The 17,001-nt window shown below is 56.4% G+C and overlaps 1 protein-coding gene across 4 annotated transcripts; it reads left to right on the plus strand.

The window, feature by feature from the left end:
• The first annotated feature begins 1,259 nt into the window (after nt 1–1,259).
• On the plus strand, nt 1,260–15,372 carry MST1R (macrophage stimulating 1 receptor). 4 transcript variants are annotated; one of them, XM_077129261.1, is made up of 21 exons: nt 1,260–2,751; nt 5,954–6,142; nt 6,223–6,351; nt 6,502–6,672; nt 6,984–7,144; nt 7,489–7,654; nt 7,767–7,903; nt 8,335–8,496; nt 8,591–8,684; nt 8,840–8,886; nt 9,004–9,052; nt 9,163–9,309; nt 9,390–9,555; nt 9,724–9,825; nt 9,904–10,107; nt 10,805–10,885; nt 11,064–11,245; nt 11,349–11,458; nt 11,694–11,859; nt 12,298–12,434; nt 14,223–15,372. In XM_077129261.1, the coding sequence occupies exons 1-21, from the start codon at nt 1,504–1,506 to the stop codon at nt 14,476–14,478; spliced, it is 4,104 nt and encodes a 1,367-aa protein (XP_076985376.1). In that variant the 5' UTR covers nt 1,260–1,503; the 3' UTR covers nt 14,479–15,372. The 4 variants fall into 4 exon arrangements, with proteins under 4 accessions (XP_076985376.1, XP_076985374.1, XP_076985375.1 ...); XM_077129259.1 differs by having other exon boundaries at nt 8,840–9,052; XM_077129260.1 differs by having other exon boundaries at nt 8,843–9,052.
• The last annotated feature ends 1,629 nt before the right edge of the window (nt 15,373–17,001 follow it).

Consider the following 17,001-nt stretch of genomic DNA (forward strand, 5'->3'; position numbering starts at 1 on the left):
TTGCTCCTGGAAAGAGGGGCAGCATTTATAAAGGTCAGATTACTTGGAGAATACAGACATCTGGAGTATGGGCTAGGTGGGAAAGGGGAGGAGATACCGCTTCCAGGACCAGGCTGAATCTTGTCGATCAGGACCCCTCCCTCCCACACCACCCCACTCCACTCCACTCCACTCCTCACAGCACAAGATCCACTGCCCACTGGTCCCTCAGACCTCCCTCTGTAAAGCTGCTTCCCCTCCCTCCAGGTTCATGCCTTCCTGGCTGAGGGGTCTGTCCCCAGCCCTCCCCCATTCCCTAACCCCACCCCCACACATATTGGAGAACTACATTCTCATTTCAGAGACTGAGACCACCCCAGCAGCGGCAGCTTACAGAGGCTTACAGAGCAGAAGGCAGGTTAGAGGCATCCTGAGGGCCAATGTCGATGCTTCGCCTGTATCAGGAAAGCACTGGAGTAGGGCTAGAAAGCAGGAGTGGGAAAAATCGGGTTTCCGGAGGCTGGCATTGTGGGTTTTATCACCAGTCCTACAGTTTTCATACATTAAGGCTTTGGTGGAGGGACCAGAGCAGGGTTGAGCCACCACACAGGCTGTCTCTCCCCCAAGTCAGAAGTCCAGCCAGCAGGATCCAGCTCCATCCTATAACCCTCTACTACCCAGCTTGGGGAGGAAGCAACACATTTCCCTCTGACACCATCCTGTCACAGCCGTAGACCCATGGCAGGATGGCCCCTGCCCTCAGAGAGAGGCTCTCCACACTATCTGTCCTCCTGCTGGGGTATTCTCAAGTTTCTCCTTTGTCTGCCCCCATACTCCTCCTCTCTGCTCCCCAGATGGGTGCCCCCCCCTTCAAACCCCACCCGGACACCTGCGTCTGTATGGAGTTGGGGGTGTAGCTGCAAATTGGCGCCACGGGAAGAAATGAGCCAGGTTGTTGAGCCAGGTTGTTCCAGCACTTACATTAGTGCGGGGTGGGCCCTGTCCCAGCCCCAAATCGGCCCATTTGGTCGTGGAGAGAGGAATGCGACGGCTCAAGCCCGCTCATCTCTCTCTAGGCCACCCCACGCACACCCACTCATCCACAGGCCGCTGAGAAAAAGGTGCCCAAGAAAAGATGCAGAATCCAGGCTTCCGAGGGCGGGAAGTGTCGGGTGGGTGGAGAGGTTGAGCTACACCAGGCCTTCAACGCGGGCCCGCCCACAGCCCCGCCCCTATGTTCGGTCCCGCCCGCCCGGCCCCTTGGCCTCCGCCGACTTTTCTCTTTGCGCCAGTTGGGAGCCGCAGCTGGGGCGTCAGGTGAGTCTACTGCTCCGCTCTCGATCGATCTGTGCGTCCGCACCATCCGCCATCCGCTCAGGCTGGGGCCAAGGGCGAGAATTGGGCTACACAAGAGCCCCGGACCGGGGCCGCACCCCGCAAGCTCGCGGGACCGGCACTGGATGCTGGTCTCAAGCCCGCTCCTGGCCAGACTTGGGCCTGCAGGGATCCCAGCGGGGGCCCTAGATGGCACTTCTCCCGTCGCCGCCACTGGCCTCTCTGCTGCTGCTGGTGCTGCTGGTGCTGCTATCACCACCGCCGGTGCCCGCAGCGGACCGCGATTGGCAGTGCCCACGCATTCCTTACACCGCTACCCGAGACTTTGACACGGAGTACACGGTGCCCAACTTCTCAGCCGATGGCATGGTACAGGCCGTAGCGACCCACGAGGGCGGTGAGGACGGGAGTGCTGTATTCGTGGCCACACGCAACCGCTTGCACGTGCTGGGACCCGACCTGAAGCTCGTCCAGAGCCTGTCCACGGGCCCCACTGGGGATCCGGGTTGCCACACTTGTGCGGCCTGTGGTCCGGGTCCCTACGGCCCCCCGGGTGACACAGACACGCAGGTGCTGGTGCTGGAGCCAGGGCTACCTGCCCTGGTCAGCTGCGGCTCGAGTCTGCACGGCCGCTGCTTCCTACACGAGCTGGAGCCCCACGGGGCAGCTGTGCACTTGGCACCGCCAGCCTGCCTCTTCTCTGCCCACCTCAACCGGCCAGATCACTGCCCGGACTGCGTGGCCAGCCCTCTGGGCACCCGCGTGACCGTGGTTGAGCAAGGGCAGGCTTCCTACTTCTACGTGGCCTCCTCCCTAGACTCAGCGGTGGCTGCGAGCTTCAGCCCGCATTCGGTGTCTATTCGGCGCCTCAAGGCTGATGCCTCGGGATTCGCACCAGACTTTGCGGCGCTGTCAGTGCTGCCTGCGCACCTCTCCTCTTACCGTATCGAATACGTGCACAGCTTCCGTGCCGGAGCCTTCGTGTATTTCCTGTCCGTGCAGCCGCCTAGCGTAGCGGCTGTGCCAGGGACCCTGCACACGCGCCTGGCACGGCTCAGCGCCACCGAGGCCGAGCTGGCCGACTACCGTGAGCTGATCCTTGATTGCCGATTCGCGCCTAAACGCCGGCGCCGCGGGGCTCCCGACGGCGGACAGCCCTACCCGATTCTGCAGGCCGCTCACACCGCTCCGGTGGGCGCCCCACTAGCCGCTGAGCTGAGCATTACAGAGGGCGAGGATGTGCTATTTGGGGTCTTCGCTGCGAACAGGGATGGCCGCCCGAGTGTGGGCCCCAACTCCATCGTCTGTGCCTTCCCTATCGACCTGCTAAACAGCCTCATCGAGCAGGGTGTGGAGCGTTGCTGTGAGCCGCCCGTGCCCCCGGGGCTCCGGCGAGGCCTGGACTTCTTCCAGGCGCCCAGCTTTTGTCCTAATCCGGTGAGCAGAATGAATGGGCCCTCACCTGTTATCAGCATGCACGTGGCCGAATCCAGGCTGCTTCCCTTTCACTACTGAAAGAATCTGGGACAGGGAGGGTAGATGGGGAAAAACCTTCTCTTCCACCCAATTCCTTAATGCTGGGAGTGGGTTGGGGAATCAACCAAACAAAAGCCACACTGGGGTGGGGATGGGGGCTGCCAGCTGAGCTGGTTCCTTTGGCTACCTTATCCTGCTCTTTCTCCCAGCCATCATGACCTCTGATTTTTCAGATGGTTTCCCTTATGTGAGAACTAGATTGCATCATAACCGTCACAACTGTCTCCCTGCCAGACATGGCCCCCAAACTCTGGGTAGAATGGTGGGCATCCCCTCCCATTCCCCTGCCTGCCTGTCTGCCACGCATACCCTCAGGGATGCGTGCTCACATACACACACAGCAAAACAGCCCTGTACACATGCACAAATATGCGATGCTTGCAGACTCAGACTCACGCAGCCGCTTGCCAACACAGTTTCACTTTCCCTGTGGAAACACTTGTTATGTTCTTTCCAAAGTGGGTGGGGCAGGAGTTCTCAGAAAGTGTCCCCTACCCCAGTCTCAGGAAGCCTGCTGAGCAAGGCTAGGTCCCTGTTGGGGATCCTGGAAGGCCTGGGCTTCACTGGCCCACCCACCATTGATTGCTTTCCTGGAGGTGATTGGGGCACATAGGAAGGCAGCTTGGCTCTAGAAGGTTCAGGTAGTCTCACCTCAGTCTTGTACGAGCTATTGTAAACATCTGGGGATGAGTGAAGGCCTGGCAGGGACTGATTGGAATTGTCCACCAAACAGGAGTCTCTAGATGTTCTTCCACCATAGTTGGGGCCTGTCCTCAGTCCCCTTCCCACCCTGGGCAGAAGGCTCCACATCCCAGGCTGAATTGAGGGCTCCTTATATCAGATCCTACCCAGGTTCTCTTCTGTCATGGTGTCAGGGAGCTGGAGCAGAAACAAATAAGACGTTCCTTAAACTGCTACCCTGAGGACAGAACCAAAACCGATCCCTCGGCGCCATTGAAACAGTCCCATCCAAGTTTATAAGACATTAAATCAAGAAAATGGGGTGAGGGGAACAATGTACAAGTGGCCTTTGCCTTTCAGTGAGCTGACCCACAGCTACAGCTCTCAGGATCTCTTGACACTATGTGGCCCTGGTCCCACTGTGACATTCTCAACTAACTCCTTTCCAGCTCTTAAGGATGCCCCAGAGGTGGGCCAAGAGTGAACATCCAGTGAGGGTGGGAGATCTTCAGCCTCTCTCCTTCAACTGAGTCCCTCTGGGCTGAAAAAGCCCTGAGGATGAGGACCCCTTGTCAGGGATTGGGCATCCCTCCCTGCCCTCCTCTCCTTCTCTACAGGGAATGAGTATCTCCACCCAACTTGGCTAGTGGTCAGTGGGTCAGTAGATACCCAGCAGGACCAGGCAGTACCAGGCTCCAGGAAGGCTAATCTTGGGCTCTGCTGACAGGTTAGCCAGCGCTCTGGGAGGTATGTGCACCAGCCCCAGGCAGTGTTTGTCCAGTGACTCTAGGCAAAGAGCTACCAGGGCAGCCCCCATCGTGTGTTCCTGACTGGCCTCAGGAAACCCAAGGGGCTCAGAGGTCAGAAGACAACCCCTTCCCTGCTCTTAGAATGGGAATGATTTGGGGGTTGCACTCAGGGCAGGATTGTGGAAGCATCTGGAAAACCAGGAAGCCAGAATGTGAGTAGGAGGTATTAGAGCTGGGTAGGAGGTATAGGCATGGCTCAGCAACCCCAGGTGCTCAGGACCCTCCCTCACCAGCCCCAAGGGCACTACTCAAGACCAGAGTCCCTGAGGTGCCCCCATCAAACCAAGAAGACTTAAACCAATCCTGAGTCTTCGCTGGGCTGAGAAACCCTCATGCACCCTGGTTTGTCAACTAGATGAGTAGAGGCTGGGACCATGAGTTGTCAGGGGCAGTCACCCTCATCCATGGGGCATTTGGGCACTTAAGTAATGTATTTGCAGGGACAGGGCCCCCTAGACAAGCCTTAGCTCTGGGGCCTTCAGGCAAGAGGCAGGGGTGTGGCCCTGGCTGGGGTAGGGCGTCTTGTTCCACCTCAAAGCCCCACCTGTCGCTGAGTCATACAGAAAACACCTGGCTGGCTTCCTGCTAGGCCCAGGCCCCTCACCCACCTTAGGTGAGAACAGAGTCCCAGCCTCTACTCACCTAGTTGACAACACCAGGGTGCATGAGGGTTTCTCAGCCCAGCTCCCCAGGCCCCTGATCAGCATTGAAGACTCAGGACTGGTTTAAGTCTTCTTGGTTTGATGGGGGCACCTCAGGGACTCTGGTCTTGAGTAGTGCCCTTGGGGCTGGTGAGGGAGGGTCCTGAGCACCTGGGGCTGATGAGCCATGCTTATACCTCCTACCCAGCTCTAATACCTCCTACTCACATTCTGGCTTCCTGGTTTTCCAGATGCTTCCACAGTCCTGCCCTGGGTGCAATCATTCCCATTCTAAGAGCAGGGGAGGGGTTATTGTCTTCTGACCCCTGAGACCTAGCCTGACAACCTAAGCCCTTGGCTTCAATTTACAGTTTTGTACCCTGAATTTATCTAGGGAACACCTGGAAGTACAGGATGACCTTTGGAATCTCAGGGAAAAGGACCATATTACCAGCCTTGTGCTGGCCAATTCAACCACAAAGTCTAGCCCCTCATTTATGCAAGGGGCCAGTTTGCTAAAGTGCACATGAAAGGTCAGGAAAGAGCCAGTAGAGGACTCTGGTTAAGAGCTCAGAATTCAAACCTGGCTCCTCGCCTGAGGGACTGTGAGACCTTGGATGGGTGGCCATACCACTCTGAGCCTGTTTCCTCATCTGTAAAATGAGGAGTGGTGAGAACACCCACTCTACAGAGTCGCTGTGAGGGTAGAATGAGCTAGGGTCTGAAAAAATCAGAAACATTATCAGAATGGATGTGGCAGAATAGAACAGGAAAGGGTGGGGGCCCAGGCCTCCTTCCTGCCCCTGGTACCTCTGAGAGCCCTGTGGAGGGGTGGCTGGCAGGCCATCCTAGATCCTTCTCCAGCCATGCCCCATGAGGAGTGGGAGTGTTGGTCTGCTGTGATCACTGATGGAGACACCAAGGGGTCAGTGGATGAGGCTGAGCCCTGACCCACTCCTTGGTCCTCCCCAGCCTGGCCTGGTAGCCCCCAGTCCCAATACCAGCTGCCATCACTTCCCTCTGCTGGTCAGTAGCAGCTTCTCACGTGTGGACCTATTCAACGGGCTACTGGGGCCGGTGCAGATCACTGCACTACATGTGACACGCCTTGATAATGTCACAGTGGCCCACATGGGCACAGCTGATGGGCGCATCCTGCAGGTGAGTCTCGCATCCCCATAGCTCCCTCGCCCCAGATCCCTGTCCCCATCCCTCTTTTGTTGACAGCTGAACTGTCCCAGGTGGAGCTGGCCAGGTCTCTTAGCTACTTGCGGTATGTGTCCAACTTCTCCCTGGGCAGCAATGGGCAGCCTGTGCAGCGGGACGTCAGTCGCCTTGGGGACGACCTGTTCTTTGCCTCTGGGGACCAGGTAATATGGGCCAGGGTTGGAGCTCCCATCAAATCCAGGGAGGCATTGACATACATAGGTCCCATAACTCTGATCTGGAATGGGATCAGGGAGTTTATGGGGCCTGGTCCCCTCATCAGCCACCCCTAAACCACAGTCTCCTACCCCAAGGTCTTTAGGGTACCCATCCAGGGCCCTGGCTGCCACCACTTCCTCACCTGTGGGAGGTGCCTACGTGCACAGCGCTTCATGGGCTGTGGCTGGTGTGGGGGCATGTGTGGCCGGCAGAAGGAGTGCCCCGGCTCCTGGCAACAAGACCACTGCCCACCTGAGCTCACCAAGGTACGGCTCCCCTATCAGGGCACAGGTAAGGGTGGGACAAGCCGGGCCTGAGGTGGGGCTCAGCAGATCTTGACCACAATCTTCCTTAGGTCTGGGTGGCCCTCAATATCTACAAGGAGAGCATTCTTGGCAGAGAGGATGACATATACAAAAACTTGGAGAGAGGAAAGTGCTTGAGTATTTGAGGACTAGCAAGTAACCTAGAGTGTATAGAGTATGGGGCAGGCAAGGAGTGTGACAGAAGACTTTGGGGAAGCAGATGAGACTTTGTCTGCCACAAAGGGACTCAGATATCTGCCCTCCTCCCTCAGTTTTACCCCCATGACGGGCCCTTAAGGGGCAGCATGAGGCTGACACTTTGTGGCTCCAACTTCTACTTGCAACCTGCTGGCGTGGTGCCTGAGGACACCCATCAGGTCACCGTGGGCCAAAGTCCCTGCCAGGTGCTGCCCAAGGACACCTCAAACCTCAGGTACAATCAGGTCTATTGGGGACACCCCGGAAGACCCTTCCCTCTGAGATCCTGCCCTTTACTTATTAGGACTGAGAGGTTATGTGGCAAACTACTGGCTGGTAGGGGCTCTGGCTTGTATGTTGCCTGGGGAGACATCTCTGCTCCTTTCTGAGCCTGCACATGCTTCTCCTGTCTGTGGAGGCATGTGCTGGGCAAGGTTGGTTCCTGCCCCCCCACCCCCACCCCGCTCCTGTGTACCCTGGAGCAGGCCTGAATGGGGACATGTCACCTTTGGTCTCAGAGGGGCATGCAGTCAGGCCTGTGTGACCCAGCTGACATCAGTGGTCACCCCCATGTCCCAGCCTTGCACCCCGGAAGGACTTTGTAGAGGAGCTTCAGTGTATGCTGGAGCCCTTGGGCACACAAGCAACTGGGCCTACTAACGTCAGTCTCACTGTAACCAACATGCCGCTGGGCAACCACTTCCGGGTAGAAGGAACTTCCATGCTGCAAGGCTTCTCTTTTGTGGTGAGGCCACCTTGCCCCTTCTGTTCCCTTGACATTGACTGGTCAGGAAATATGGGTAGGGAAATACTTGGGGTGAGGCCCTATTACAACGAAGCCACCTGTCTTCTCCTAGGAGCCAGTGCTGACAGCCGTGCAGCCCCTGTTTGGCCCACAGGCAGGGGGCACCTGCCTCACCCTGGAAGGCCAGGGCCTGTCTGTAGGCACCAGCCGGGCTGTACTGGTCAATGGGACCGAATGCGTGCTGGAACAGTAAGTACCAACAGGCAAGGGGATGGGAGGTCACAGGGCCCCACCTCAAGGAGCCCTCACCAGGGGGAGACCTGGCACGCTGTCAGGGCAGAGAGAGAGAGGAGGGCCAACACACAGTTGGTAAGGGGAGCAAGACCAGGAAGAAGGGTCTGCTGCCCCTTTCAGCCCAGTGGCAGTTTGCTCTCAGCACATGTGATGATGTGAGAATGGCAAGAGGGCCCATCCCAAAGTCCATCTGTTTCAGCCAAGGCTGTAGGAAGCCTGTTTCCTCCCCACCTTCCTGGGGGTCTTACTGGAACCACCTACCCTATCACCAGAGAGACCAGTGGAGTAAGGGTGGCTGGGGGGAATGAGCAACAGATGAACTGGGAGGGAGCGGAAACTGGTCACCACAGAGTGGTGCTTCCGAGTCCAATCACCCCGTTCCGCAGGGTCAGTGAGGGGCAGCTTCTATGCGCCACCCCCCCCGGGGCCACCACTGCCAGCGTCCCCCTACGCCTGCAGGTAGGGGGTGCCGAGGTGCCTGGCTCCTGGATCTTTCACTACCAGGAAGACCCCATCGTGCTGGGCATCAGCCCCAATTGTGGCTACAAGTAAGTTCCACCTCCCTGTCTGCTCTCGTCTCCAAGGGGGAGGCAGCCAACCTCCGTGCGCACCCCAAGCCCACCACCCTGTCTTCCCCAACAGTGGCTCCCGGGTCACTATCCGTGGCCAGCACCTGACTTCAGCATGGCGCCTAGTGCTATCATTCCACGACGGGCTTAGGGCAGTGGAAAACAGGGTGAGCCGGTGCTGGCAGGCGCGGAATGAGCGCTGGCCAGGACAGAGGAAGGCTAGCCTGGTCCCCTGAACTCCAGCCCCCTCCCGGGCTGGGCTGAGGAGACTAGAGTGGCCATAGGTGAGGCACCTGGCTAACCACCCTTCTGTGGGTCCCAGCAGTGTGAGGGGCAGCTTCCTGAGGAGTATCGGTGCCGCCTGCCTGAGTACGTGCCCCGAGGCTCCCAGGGGTGGATGATGGGGAACCTGAGTGCCTGGGGGGATGGAGCTGCTGGCTTCACACTGCCTGGCTTTCGTTTCCTGCCTCCACCCCATCCGCCCAGTGCCAACCTGGCCCCCCTGAAACCCGAAGAGTATGCCGTTAAGTTCCAAGTAGGTGTGGGGTTGGCAGAGAGCAGGGGCAGTGGAGTGGGGGGCTTAAGGCTGAAGCCCGCCCAAGGGAAGCGGGAGCTACTGGCAGGTTTTCATGACCATCTCCACAGTATATTGGGCTGGGCGCTGTGGCTGACTGCGTGCATGTGAACGTGACTGTGGGCGGTGAGAGCTGCCAGCATGAGCTCCGGGGGGATGTGGTCGTCTGCCCCCTGCCCCACTCCCTGCGACTCGGCAAGGACGGCGCCCCACTGCAGGTAGGCAGCCCAGCTGGCTCTCTACAGGAGACGTGGGTGAAGGACCCGCCAGCCAGGCTTGAGCTGCCACTTGCCCCCAGGTGTGCGTGGATGGTGAGTGTCACTTCCTGGGCACGGTGATGCACCTGGGCCTAGAGGGGCTCCCGCAGGGCACACTTCTTGGTGTCTTGCTGGCCCTGCTCCTGCTTGTGGCTGCGCTGGCCACTGTTCTGGTCTTCAGTTACTGGTGGCGGAGGAAACAGCTAGGTAAGCCCCCCACCACCCCTACAACTATTCAGCTTTATCCCTGAACAATGACAACTCCAATTCCCTACATCCCTCTCTGCCTGGCCTTTGGAAGTCTGCCCGCATTCCTGGGTGGGGTTGCCCTGAGGAACTTTGAGAGGCTGGCCACCAAGGATCATCCTTCCACAGTCCTTTCTCCCAACCTGGATGACCTGGCATCACTGGACCGGACCACTGGAACTGTCCCCCTGACTCTCCTCCGCTCAGGCTCTGACTACAGAAATGGCCTTGGTGAGGTGATGGAGATACTTGGAAGCTGGGGCTACTCCTTCTGTTCCCCAAACCCCTCATCCCCTCTCTCCCCCACAGGACCCCCTGCTTTTGAGGGTACGGGCTGTAATTCCCAGGCCCACAGAGTGACCTCAGACAATGAGGATGAGTCCTGTGTCCCACTGCTCCGGACAGAGTCCATCAGGCTCCAGGACCTGGACTCCACACTCCTGGCCGAGGTCAAGGACGTGCTGATTCCCCATGACCAGGTGGTCGTTCACAGTGACCAAGTCATTGGCAAAGGTGAAGGGGCTGGGGCAGGGCTGGGGTCCTATGGCAATATGGGCTCAAGGGAGAGTTGGGCCAGATTCTTCTCTGACTTTCTCACCAAGCTGTGTGAACTTGGACACCACTTAACCTCTCTGGGTCCATTTGCTCATCTGTGAACTAGATTAGAAAAGGTCTGTCTTCAGTGGGTTCTGGCATGGATGGGAGTGGGCATGGGAGGGCGGCAGGTCTTATCTTCATGCAACTGCTGCTTGGTTGTTGTTGTTTACTGCTATATTAAGTTACTGAAAATACTGCTTATTATCTAGCTTTTCATTTTTATTTCTTTAAAAAATTTTTCTTATGCTAACATAAATACAGCATAAGATTTCCCATTTTAACCATTCAGTCTTGGTGTGAATTATATTCAGAATGTTGTGCTACTATCACCACCATCCATTACTGAAACTTTTCTGTGACCCAACAGCAACTCTACACATGTAATAACTTCCCATTCCCTATGCCAGTTCCTTGTCACCTTCTCCTGTCTCTAGGAATTAGCATATTCTAGTTATTTCCTATAAGTGAGATCATACAATATTTGACCTTTTGTGTTGCTGCTCATTCTTAGTGTCAGATTGGCCAGTTGGTGCTTTGAGGTCTGGTTGTTAGTCAGAGGGAGCAGTGCAAGTGCTGTGGGCTGGGGTCCCTCTCACTACCTCTCCCTGTACAGGCCATTTTGGAATTGTCTATCACGGGGAATACACAGACCAGGATCAGAATCAAATCCACTGTGCTATCAAGTCACTGAGCCGTAAGTAGGGCAGGGGCTGGAGAGGCAGGGCACGGATCCCCAGACTGGCAGGGTCCTCATTATTGCTGTGCTACCGTTTCGCTGAGTGACCATGAACAGAAGAGCGTTCTTCTCCATTTCCCCATCTGACCTTGGTAAGGGGCCTCCCTGCCCTGGGCCTGACTCACCTGCTCTGCAGGTATCACAGAGGTGCAGGAGGTCGAGGCCTTCCTGCGTGAGGGGCTGCTTATGCGTGGCCTACACCACCTGAATGTGCTGGCTCTCATCGGTATCGTGCTTCCACCTGAGGGGCTGCCCTGTGTGCTGCTGCCCTACATGCACCACGGAGACCTGCTCCAGTTTATCCGTTCACCCCAGCGGGTCGGTGCCCAGCTGGTCTTGGGTTGGGGTGCTCGGGTGGCAGCTGGGGAAGGAGCTGCTCTGCTGTTGCCCACCAACCCACCTGTGTCCACCAACCCACCAGAACCCCACAGTGAAGGACCTCATCAGCTTCGGCTTGCAGGTTGCCCGCGGCATGGAATACCTGGCAGAACAGAAGTTTGTGCACAGGGACCTGGCTGCTCGGAACTGCATGTGAGGGACCAGGAGGGGCAGGGCCCCAGGGTATACATTTGCCCAAGGGCACCTCAAGGAAGGGCCTTTGCTGTGCAGCCCTGGACACATCCCCCCAACCCTCTGGGCCTCAGTTTTCCTGTCTGCCCAGCACAGATTTGGACTCGACAGTCTGGCTCTGCAATCCCATGAGGCCTGAAACAGGTGGGTTCAGGGCCTTCTAGGGGCCGGTCCTAAGTACAATACCCCCTCCCAGGCTGGACGAGTCATTCACAGTCAAGGTGGCTGACTTTGGACTAGCCCGTGACATCCTGGACAAGGAGTACTACAGCATCCGGCATCACCGCCACCCTCGCCTCCCTGTCAAGTGGATGGCACTGGAGAGCCTTCAGACGTACAGGTTCACCACCAAATCTGATGTGGTGAGGCCCCACCTGCCCCAGAGTCCACAGAGCCTCAGCCCCCTGGGAGTGTACTCAGCCTTGTCCATTCAGCTCCAGATGATGATGATCAGAACCGAGGGAATCCTCTGGCTGGTGACCCCACATCCCATGTGCCCACCCCTTGGGCAAGCATAACATGGATTCTGATACCCACAAGGAGCTCATTGGCTCATGGACAATCCAGCCCCTGCTTATCCCCAACTCAGTTTTTTCCCTCTGAAAAGTAGGCCAAGACTTAGGTGGTGGTGGGAGACAGAGGGAAGAAACGTGTGAGGTGCTGAGGGATGGAATCAGCACGGGGAGGGGGTTTTTCCCTACTTCTAGCTGGAGGACTTTAGGAGATAGGAAACCTGTCTGTCCCTCCAGTTTTGGGCTGGGAGTTGATTGAGTACACTCACTTCTCCCCTTTCCCCACAGTGGTCATTTGGTGTGCTGCTGTGGGAGCTGCTAACACGGGGTGCCCCGCCATACCCCCACATCGACCCCTTTGACCTCACCCACTTCCTGGCCCAGGGTCGGCGTCTGCCTCAGCCGGAGTATTGCCCTAACTCCCTGTGAGTATGCGGAGCAGGTAGTGGAGAGGGAGCTGGGCCCCAGAGATGTAGAGGGGGCAAGAGACAGGTTCCTGGCCTGGTTCTGTGTCTCAACCTCTGGTTGACTATGTCAGGAACCCTCAGTGGGACTCAGTTTCCTCATCTCTGGACTGGTCCTGCCCCCATCCAGAGAAGGATGCTGGGAGGACATCATGGTTGCCATAGTAACAGCATTCTCTTCTCAGAGTCTGGGTCGAAGCCCGTGATTTTATTTCCCAGCACTACTCTCACCCCACTTCTACCAAAGGGGGCTGTTTCCCATCTTTCCCACTCATTAACCTCAAGGAAAGGTTCCATCAACTCCCACACTGCCCCCTACCCCCAGCTCCAAATCAGGTTTTTTTTTTCCCCCCACTGAATGTGGTTTCAGATTCCTCATTTCCATAGGGAGCAGTGCTGTCATCCGTGCTCACGGGGTGGGTTTGGTGCTGAGGTTCGGCTTGATAAGCACCGCACATGCCTAAGCTGGGCTCAGGTCTGTGCAGTTCAAACAAGAGCTGGGTCAGAGGTAAAGGTGGTTGATGGCTCCTGTCTCAGGCTATGCTCCAGAAAGGGTGTGAGTACCCCTACCTCTCAGCCCTCCCTGCCTTGGGTCTATCTTTATTACTCATTTTACTAATACATCTAATTTGAAGTAAGGGAAATTGACTTGATTCCTGATTCCTGTTCAGGATGAGCGCCTTGAAACAGATTCTGAGATGGAAATTTGTGTGCAAGGGGTTTGTTGGTAGGTTAGGGATGAGGGAGGCAGGGTGGGGCAGACAGAGAAGCTGACTGTGGTTCAGGTACACCCAAGCCCACAGCCCAGCCCATCAAGATTTCTTGAGCTGGGAAGACCCTTCAGATTTTTCTGAGGCCAAGGGTCATATCTTTGTACCAGGCATCAACCAATCATTAGCCATAAGCTGTCTAGAGAGGGTGGGATGTGAGCTTGGGGGGTGTGGGTGGGGGTGGAGATGTTTCTTTTTGCCTAGGGCAATTTCCAGAGAGAGCCTTAGCCAAGAGCCTTTAGCAGGCAATACTGAAGGGGGATGTGGGTGGCACACCACAACAGCCATTACACCAAAGCAAGTCCTTTCCCTTCTCTGGGCCTCAGCATCCTCATCTTTAAAATGGGTTAATAATCATCACTCTTAGAGAGTCTGAAAATTACATGAGGTACTACTTGTAGGACAGGGATTTAAGGCAGGCATCTCATACCCAAGATAACAGGACATGAATTAGGACCCACTGTGCAAACCTGGAGGACCTTTACTTTGGAATCACTGGTGCTGCCCTAGATGCCTCTCTCTCAGGACTTTAAATCACTGTACCCAGGCTTCCTTCCTGGAAGATGTGTGTTGATACCCATGATAGTTCGTGAGCCAGGCTAAGATAGTTTGTGTGCTAAGCACTTTACAGCCATCCTTTCAACTTATGCCCCAACTGTTCTGTGATCAGAAAAGGACCTGGAGGCACAGAGAAGTTAAAAAAATTGCCAAATCACACGGTCTAGGCCATAGGGTGCAGGAATCCAAGCTCTTAATCCCTAGGCAATTCGACCTCTACCAGGGTGGGAAGGCAGGCCTGGAATGGCAATCACAGTGATAAGAGCTGCCCCTGCCTGGGTGATGCTGGGCACCAGGCCCTGTCACCTGTCCGCACCCCTATGAGGCCAGCCAGGGGTTTAACAGTCAGTGAGTAGCCTGAGGGAGGTGGGGAAGCCCTGGTGAGAGGTGCTCTACCCCCTAAAACCCCCTTCTCCTCTAGGTATGCAGTGATGCAGCGCTGCTGGGCTGCAGAGCCAGCAGTGCGACCCACCTTTGGGGAACTGGCCCAGGAAGTGGAGTGTGTGGCAGCCACACTGCGCGGAGACCACTACGTACAACTATCCATGGCCTACATGAACCTGGGCCCTGGCACTGTGGACGGAGTGAACGAGCCTCTGAAACAGCCTCCATCCCCACAGGCATACGGAAGCACAGCACGGCCACGGCCCCTTTCAGAACCCCCAAGACCTACATGACCTCAGCCCCCTGCCCGCAAAGGATGGACCTGCCTAATGGCTGCAAGCTAACCTCAACCTTTCCCTGGGCCATGCCATAATGGAGGGAGGCCAGAGCCTTAACCTCCAGAGGTAATGGGGCATGAGCAGGGCATGTTGGGTGCCTCACTATGCACATGGAATGAGTGAGAACAGTATTTCCTTCTTGCATGGATATTTATGGAGTATCTGCTGTGTGCCCAGCCTTCTGTGCCAGGGGACTCAGTGGTGACTGCACAGCACTGGCCCTTAAACCAGTAAACAAGTTAGCAGTCAAGTAAAAATTGTGGTAAATGTTATGAAATAAAAGGACAGGATGCTGCTTTGAGGGATTGGAGGGCTTCTTTAGATAGAGAGATAAGGCATACTTCCCCAGGAGGTGACATTTGTGCTGAGGTCTAAAGGACAGGACAAAAACTGCCAGGCCCAGAGTTGGTGGGAGAGAAGTTTTGGCAGAGTGAGCAGCACATGCAACGGTCATGAGGCTGGAAACGGGTTGTGTCAGTATGGCTCCAGAAAACAGGAAGTTGGGCAAGGCCCAGAATCTAGGTTGCAAGGCCCTAGGGGCTATTGGATAGGACTAAGGTGGGTGAATTGAGTATGTGGCAGCCATGAGAGTTTGTTCCACTGCCTGGCTCATCTGTCATCCTTCCTAAGTCCCTAGGCCTTTCCAGGGATCCATGTTCTACCTGCAAACTCTACTCTACTCCACTCCTCCCACCCACACAAACACTGTCAAGACATGGAGACTTGCCCCACCCCACCCCCACAACCCTGCCAGCAGTGCCCTCGCAGCCTTGAGAGAGACGGTGAGGCGTCTGCTCCACACTTCTGCAAGGTGCCAACTGCCCGGGCTATTTATAATCACGAAGGCCACTGCACAATAGCCACTGGGGGTGGGGGACGGGCTCCACTGGAGGAAGAGAATTGCTTCTCCCTCCCACTGCTTCCCCTAGGTGCTAGGGGTGGACCTAGGTCCAGGACGTGGCTCATGGTGGTACTACTTCCTTGCTCCGAAGCCCCATAGTCCCCTATCCCACCAGCTGGTAAATATCAGCTTACCCAAAGGAGGGGAGATTTCCTCCCCTCTGCTCTGGTATTGGGGCAAGAACCCCTTGGTGACCTGAGTGGGGGCCTCCTTAGCACCAGTGCTGCCTAGCTGTTCTCCATCCATACTGGCTGCTACTCTGTCACCTGGTTACCCCAAGGATACTGAGGACAGGTGGGTTAGGTTGAAAGGAGGACTTTTCGAAGGCCAGAGTCTGAAGATTAGGGGCCAATTAGCTGAGGGAGGGCAGAGATGGAGCTATCCACCTCTCCACCCCTGATGCCCTCTCAGTGCAGGCACAGATGAGGTTGCTGCTCTGCAGACTTGGCCACTGGTCCCTTGTCTCTCTGTGTGTGGAGTAAAATTGTGTCACCCCTGAGGCTGGGAAAGAGGTGAGTGGAGTGTCCTGAAGTACTGCCCACAGCCATGGCCCCATGCCAGTTGAAAAGGACTGCCTCCATCCCAACTTGCAGTCTTCACCCCCCAGCCCTATCCTGGGGATCTAAGTGTCACCCAGAGCTCCAAGTACTGGGTGGGGGGGTGGGGGTGGGGGTGTATGAGAGAAGCTGAATTGATTCTCCTTTTCCACTGAGCCTCTGTGGTTCATGAACCACTGGCTCATTTGATCACAAGAAAGGGGCCCAGAAAGGAAAGGTGTCTCTGGACTGGAAGGAAGCTTGGAGAGAAGTGTCCCAAACTGAGGAGAGGGGCTATAGAGAGAGACACCTCAATGGAGTTTTAGGTTTCCTGTGCATCCAGAATGTGGGACTTTCGGTCTGTTTCTGGGCCAAGGGCCTCCAGGGCCAGGACTCCCCAGTGAAGCAGGCGTCTGGGCTCCTGGATGATGGTACAGCTGCCCCCCCACCCCCCACTACCATAGCCGTCAAGCTCTGAACTCCAATCTCAAAGCCACCTGATGGTCCCAAGCCCATCTGGAGTGTCAAGAGCTGGAAATGTATCAGGGTTTCAAATTCCTCACTGGGCTGCCAGTGGGGACAGGAGAGGAGGGTTGGTTCTAGGTCCCAGGTGGGCTGAGGGAACTAGGAGGTTCCTGGGCAGCTTTCAGGGCTGGTGAAGGCTGGGCCACCCCAACCCTTGGGGTGAGATAAAATTAACAGAGGTATTTCCAAGGTCTTTGGGAGTCTGGTCTTCCCACCATGAGCTGTGGAAAACATGCACCAGCCATATTGCCTTGTTTCCCTCCATCAAAACCCGGTGGAGTTGGAGGCAAGCAAGTGCCAGTAAAGTCTGGGGTAAAGGCCAGGGGGAGGCCAGGAAAGGAACTAGAGCCGAGGAAGCAACAAATGACTCTCACCTTCTGACTGCTCATTGGTGTCACTGTCGTCTGGCACCTGGGGGGCATGCTTGGGGCAGATTGACCTGCTTTGATAGGGGACTGTGAGTCAGGCCTGAGATTCCCCTTACACCTCAGCTTCAGCTTTTTGGGCAATTTTCCC

Source organism: Tamandua tetradactyla, chromosome 15 (genome assembly GCF_023851605.1).
Source record: "Tamandua tetradactyla isolate mTamTet1 chromosome 15, mTamTet1.pri, whole genome shotgun sequence".
Taxonomy (NCBI): Eukaryota; Metazoa; Chordata; class Mammalia; order Pilosa; family Myrmecophagidae; genus Tamandua; species Tamandua tetradactyla.

What these genes read in the sequence shown, in the direction of transcription:
- MST1R (XM_077129259.1), top strand. Translation starts at nt 1,504, where the DNA reads ATGGCACTTCTCCCGTCGCCGCCACTGGCCTCTCTGCTGCTGCTGGTG. An exon ending in TGCAAGGCTTCTCTTTTGTG is followed by an intron (nt 7,655 to 7,766) that starts GTGAGGCCACCT and finishes GTCTTCTCCTAG; the next exon opens with GAGCCAGTGCTGACAGCCGT. An exon ending in TTAGGGCAGTGGAAAACAGG is followed by an intron (nt 8,685 to 8,839) that starts GTGAGCCGGTGC and finishes TGTGGGTCCCAG; the next exon opens with CAGTGTGAGGGGCAGCTTCC.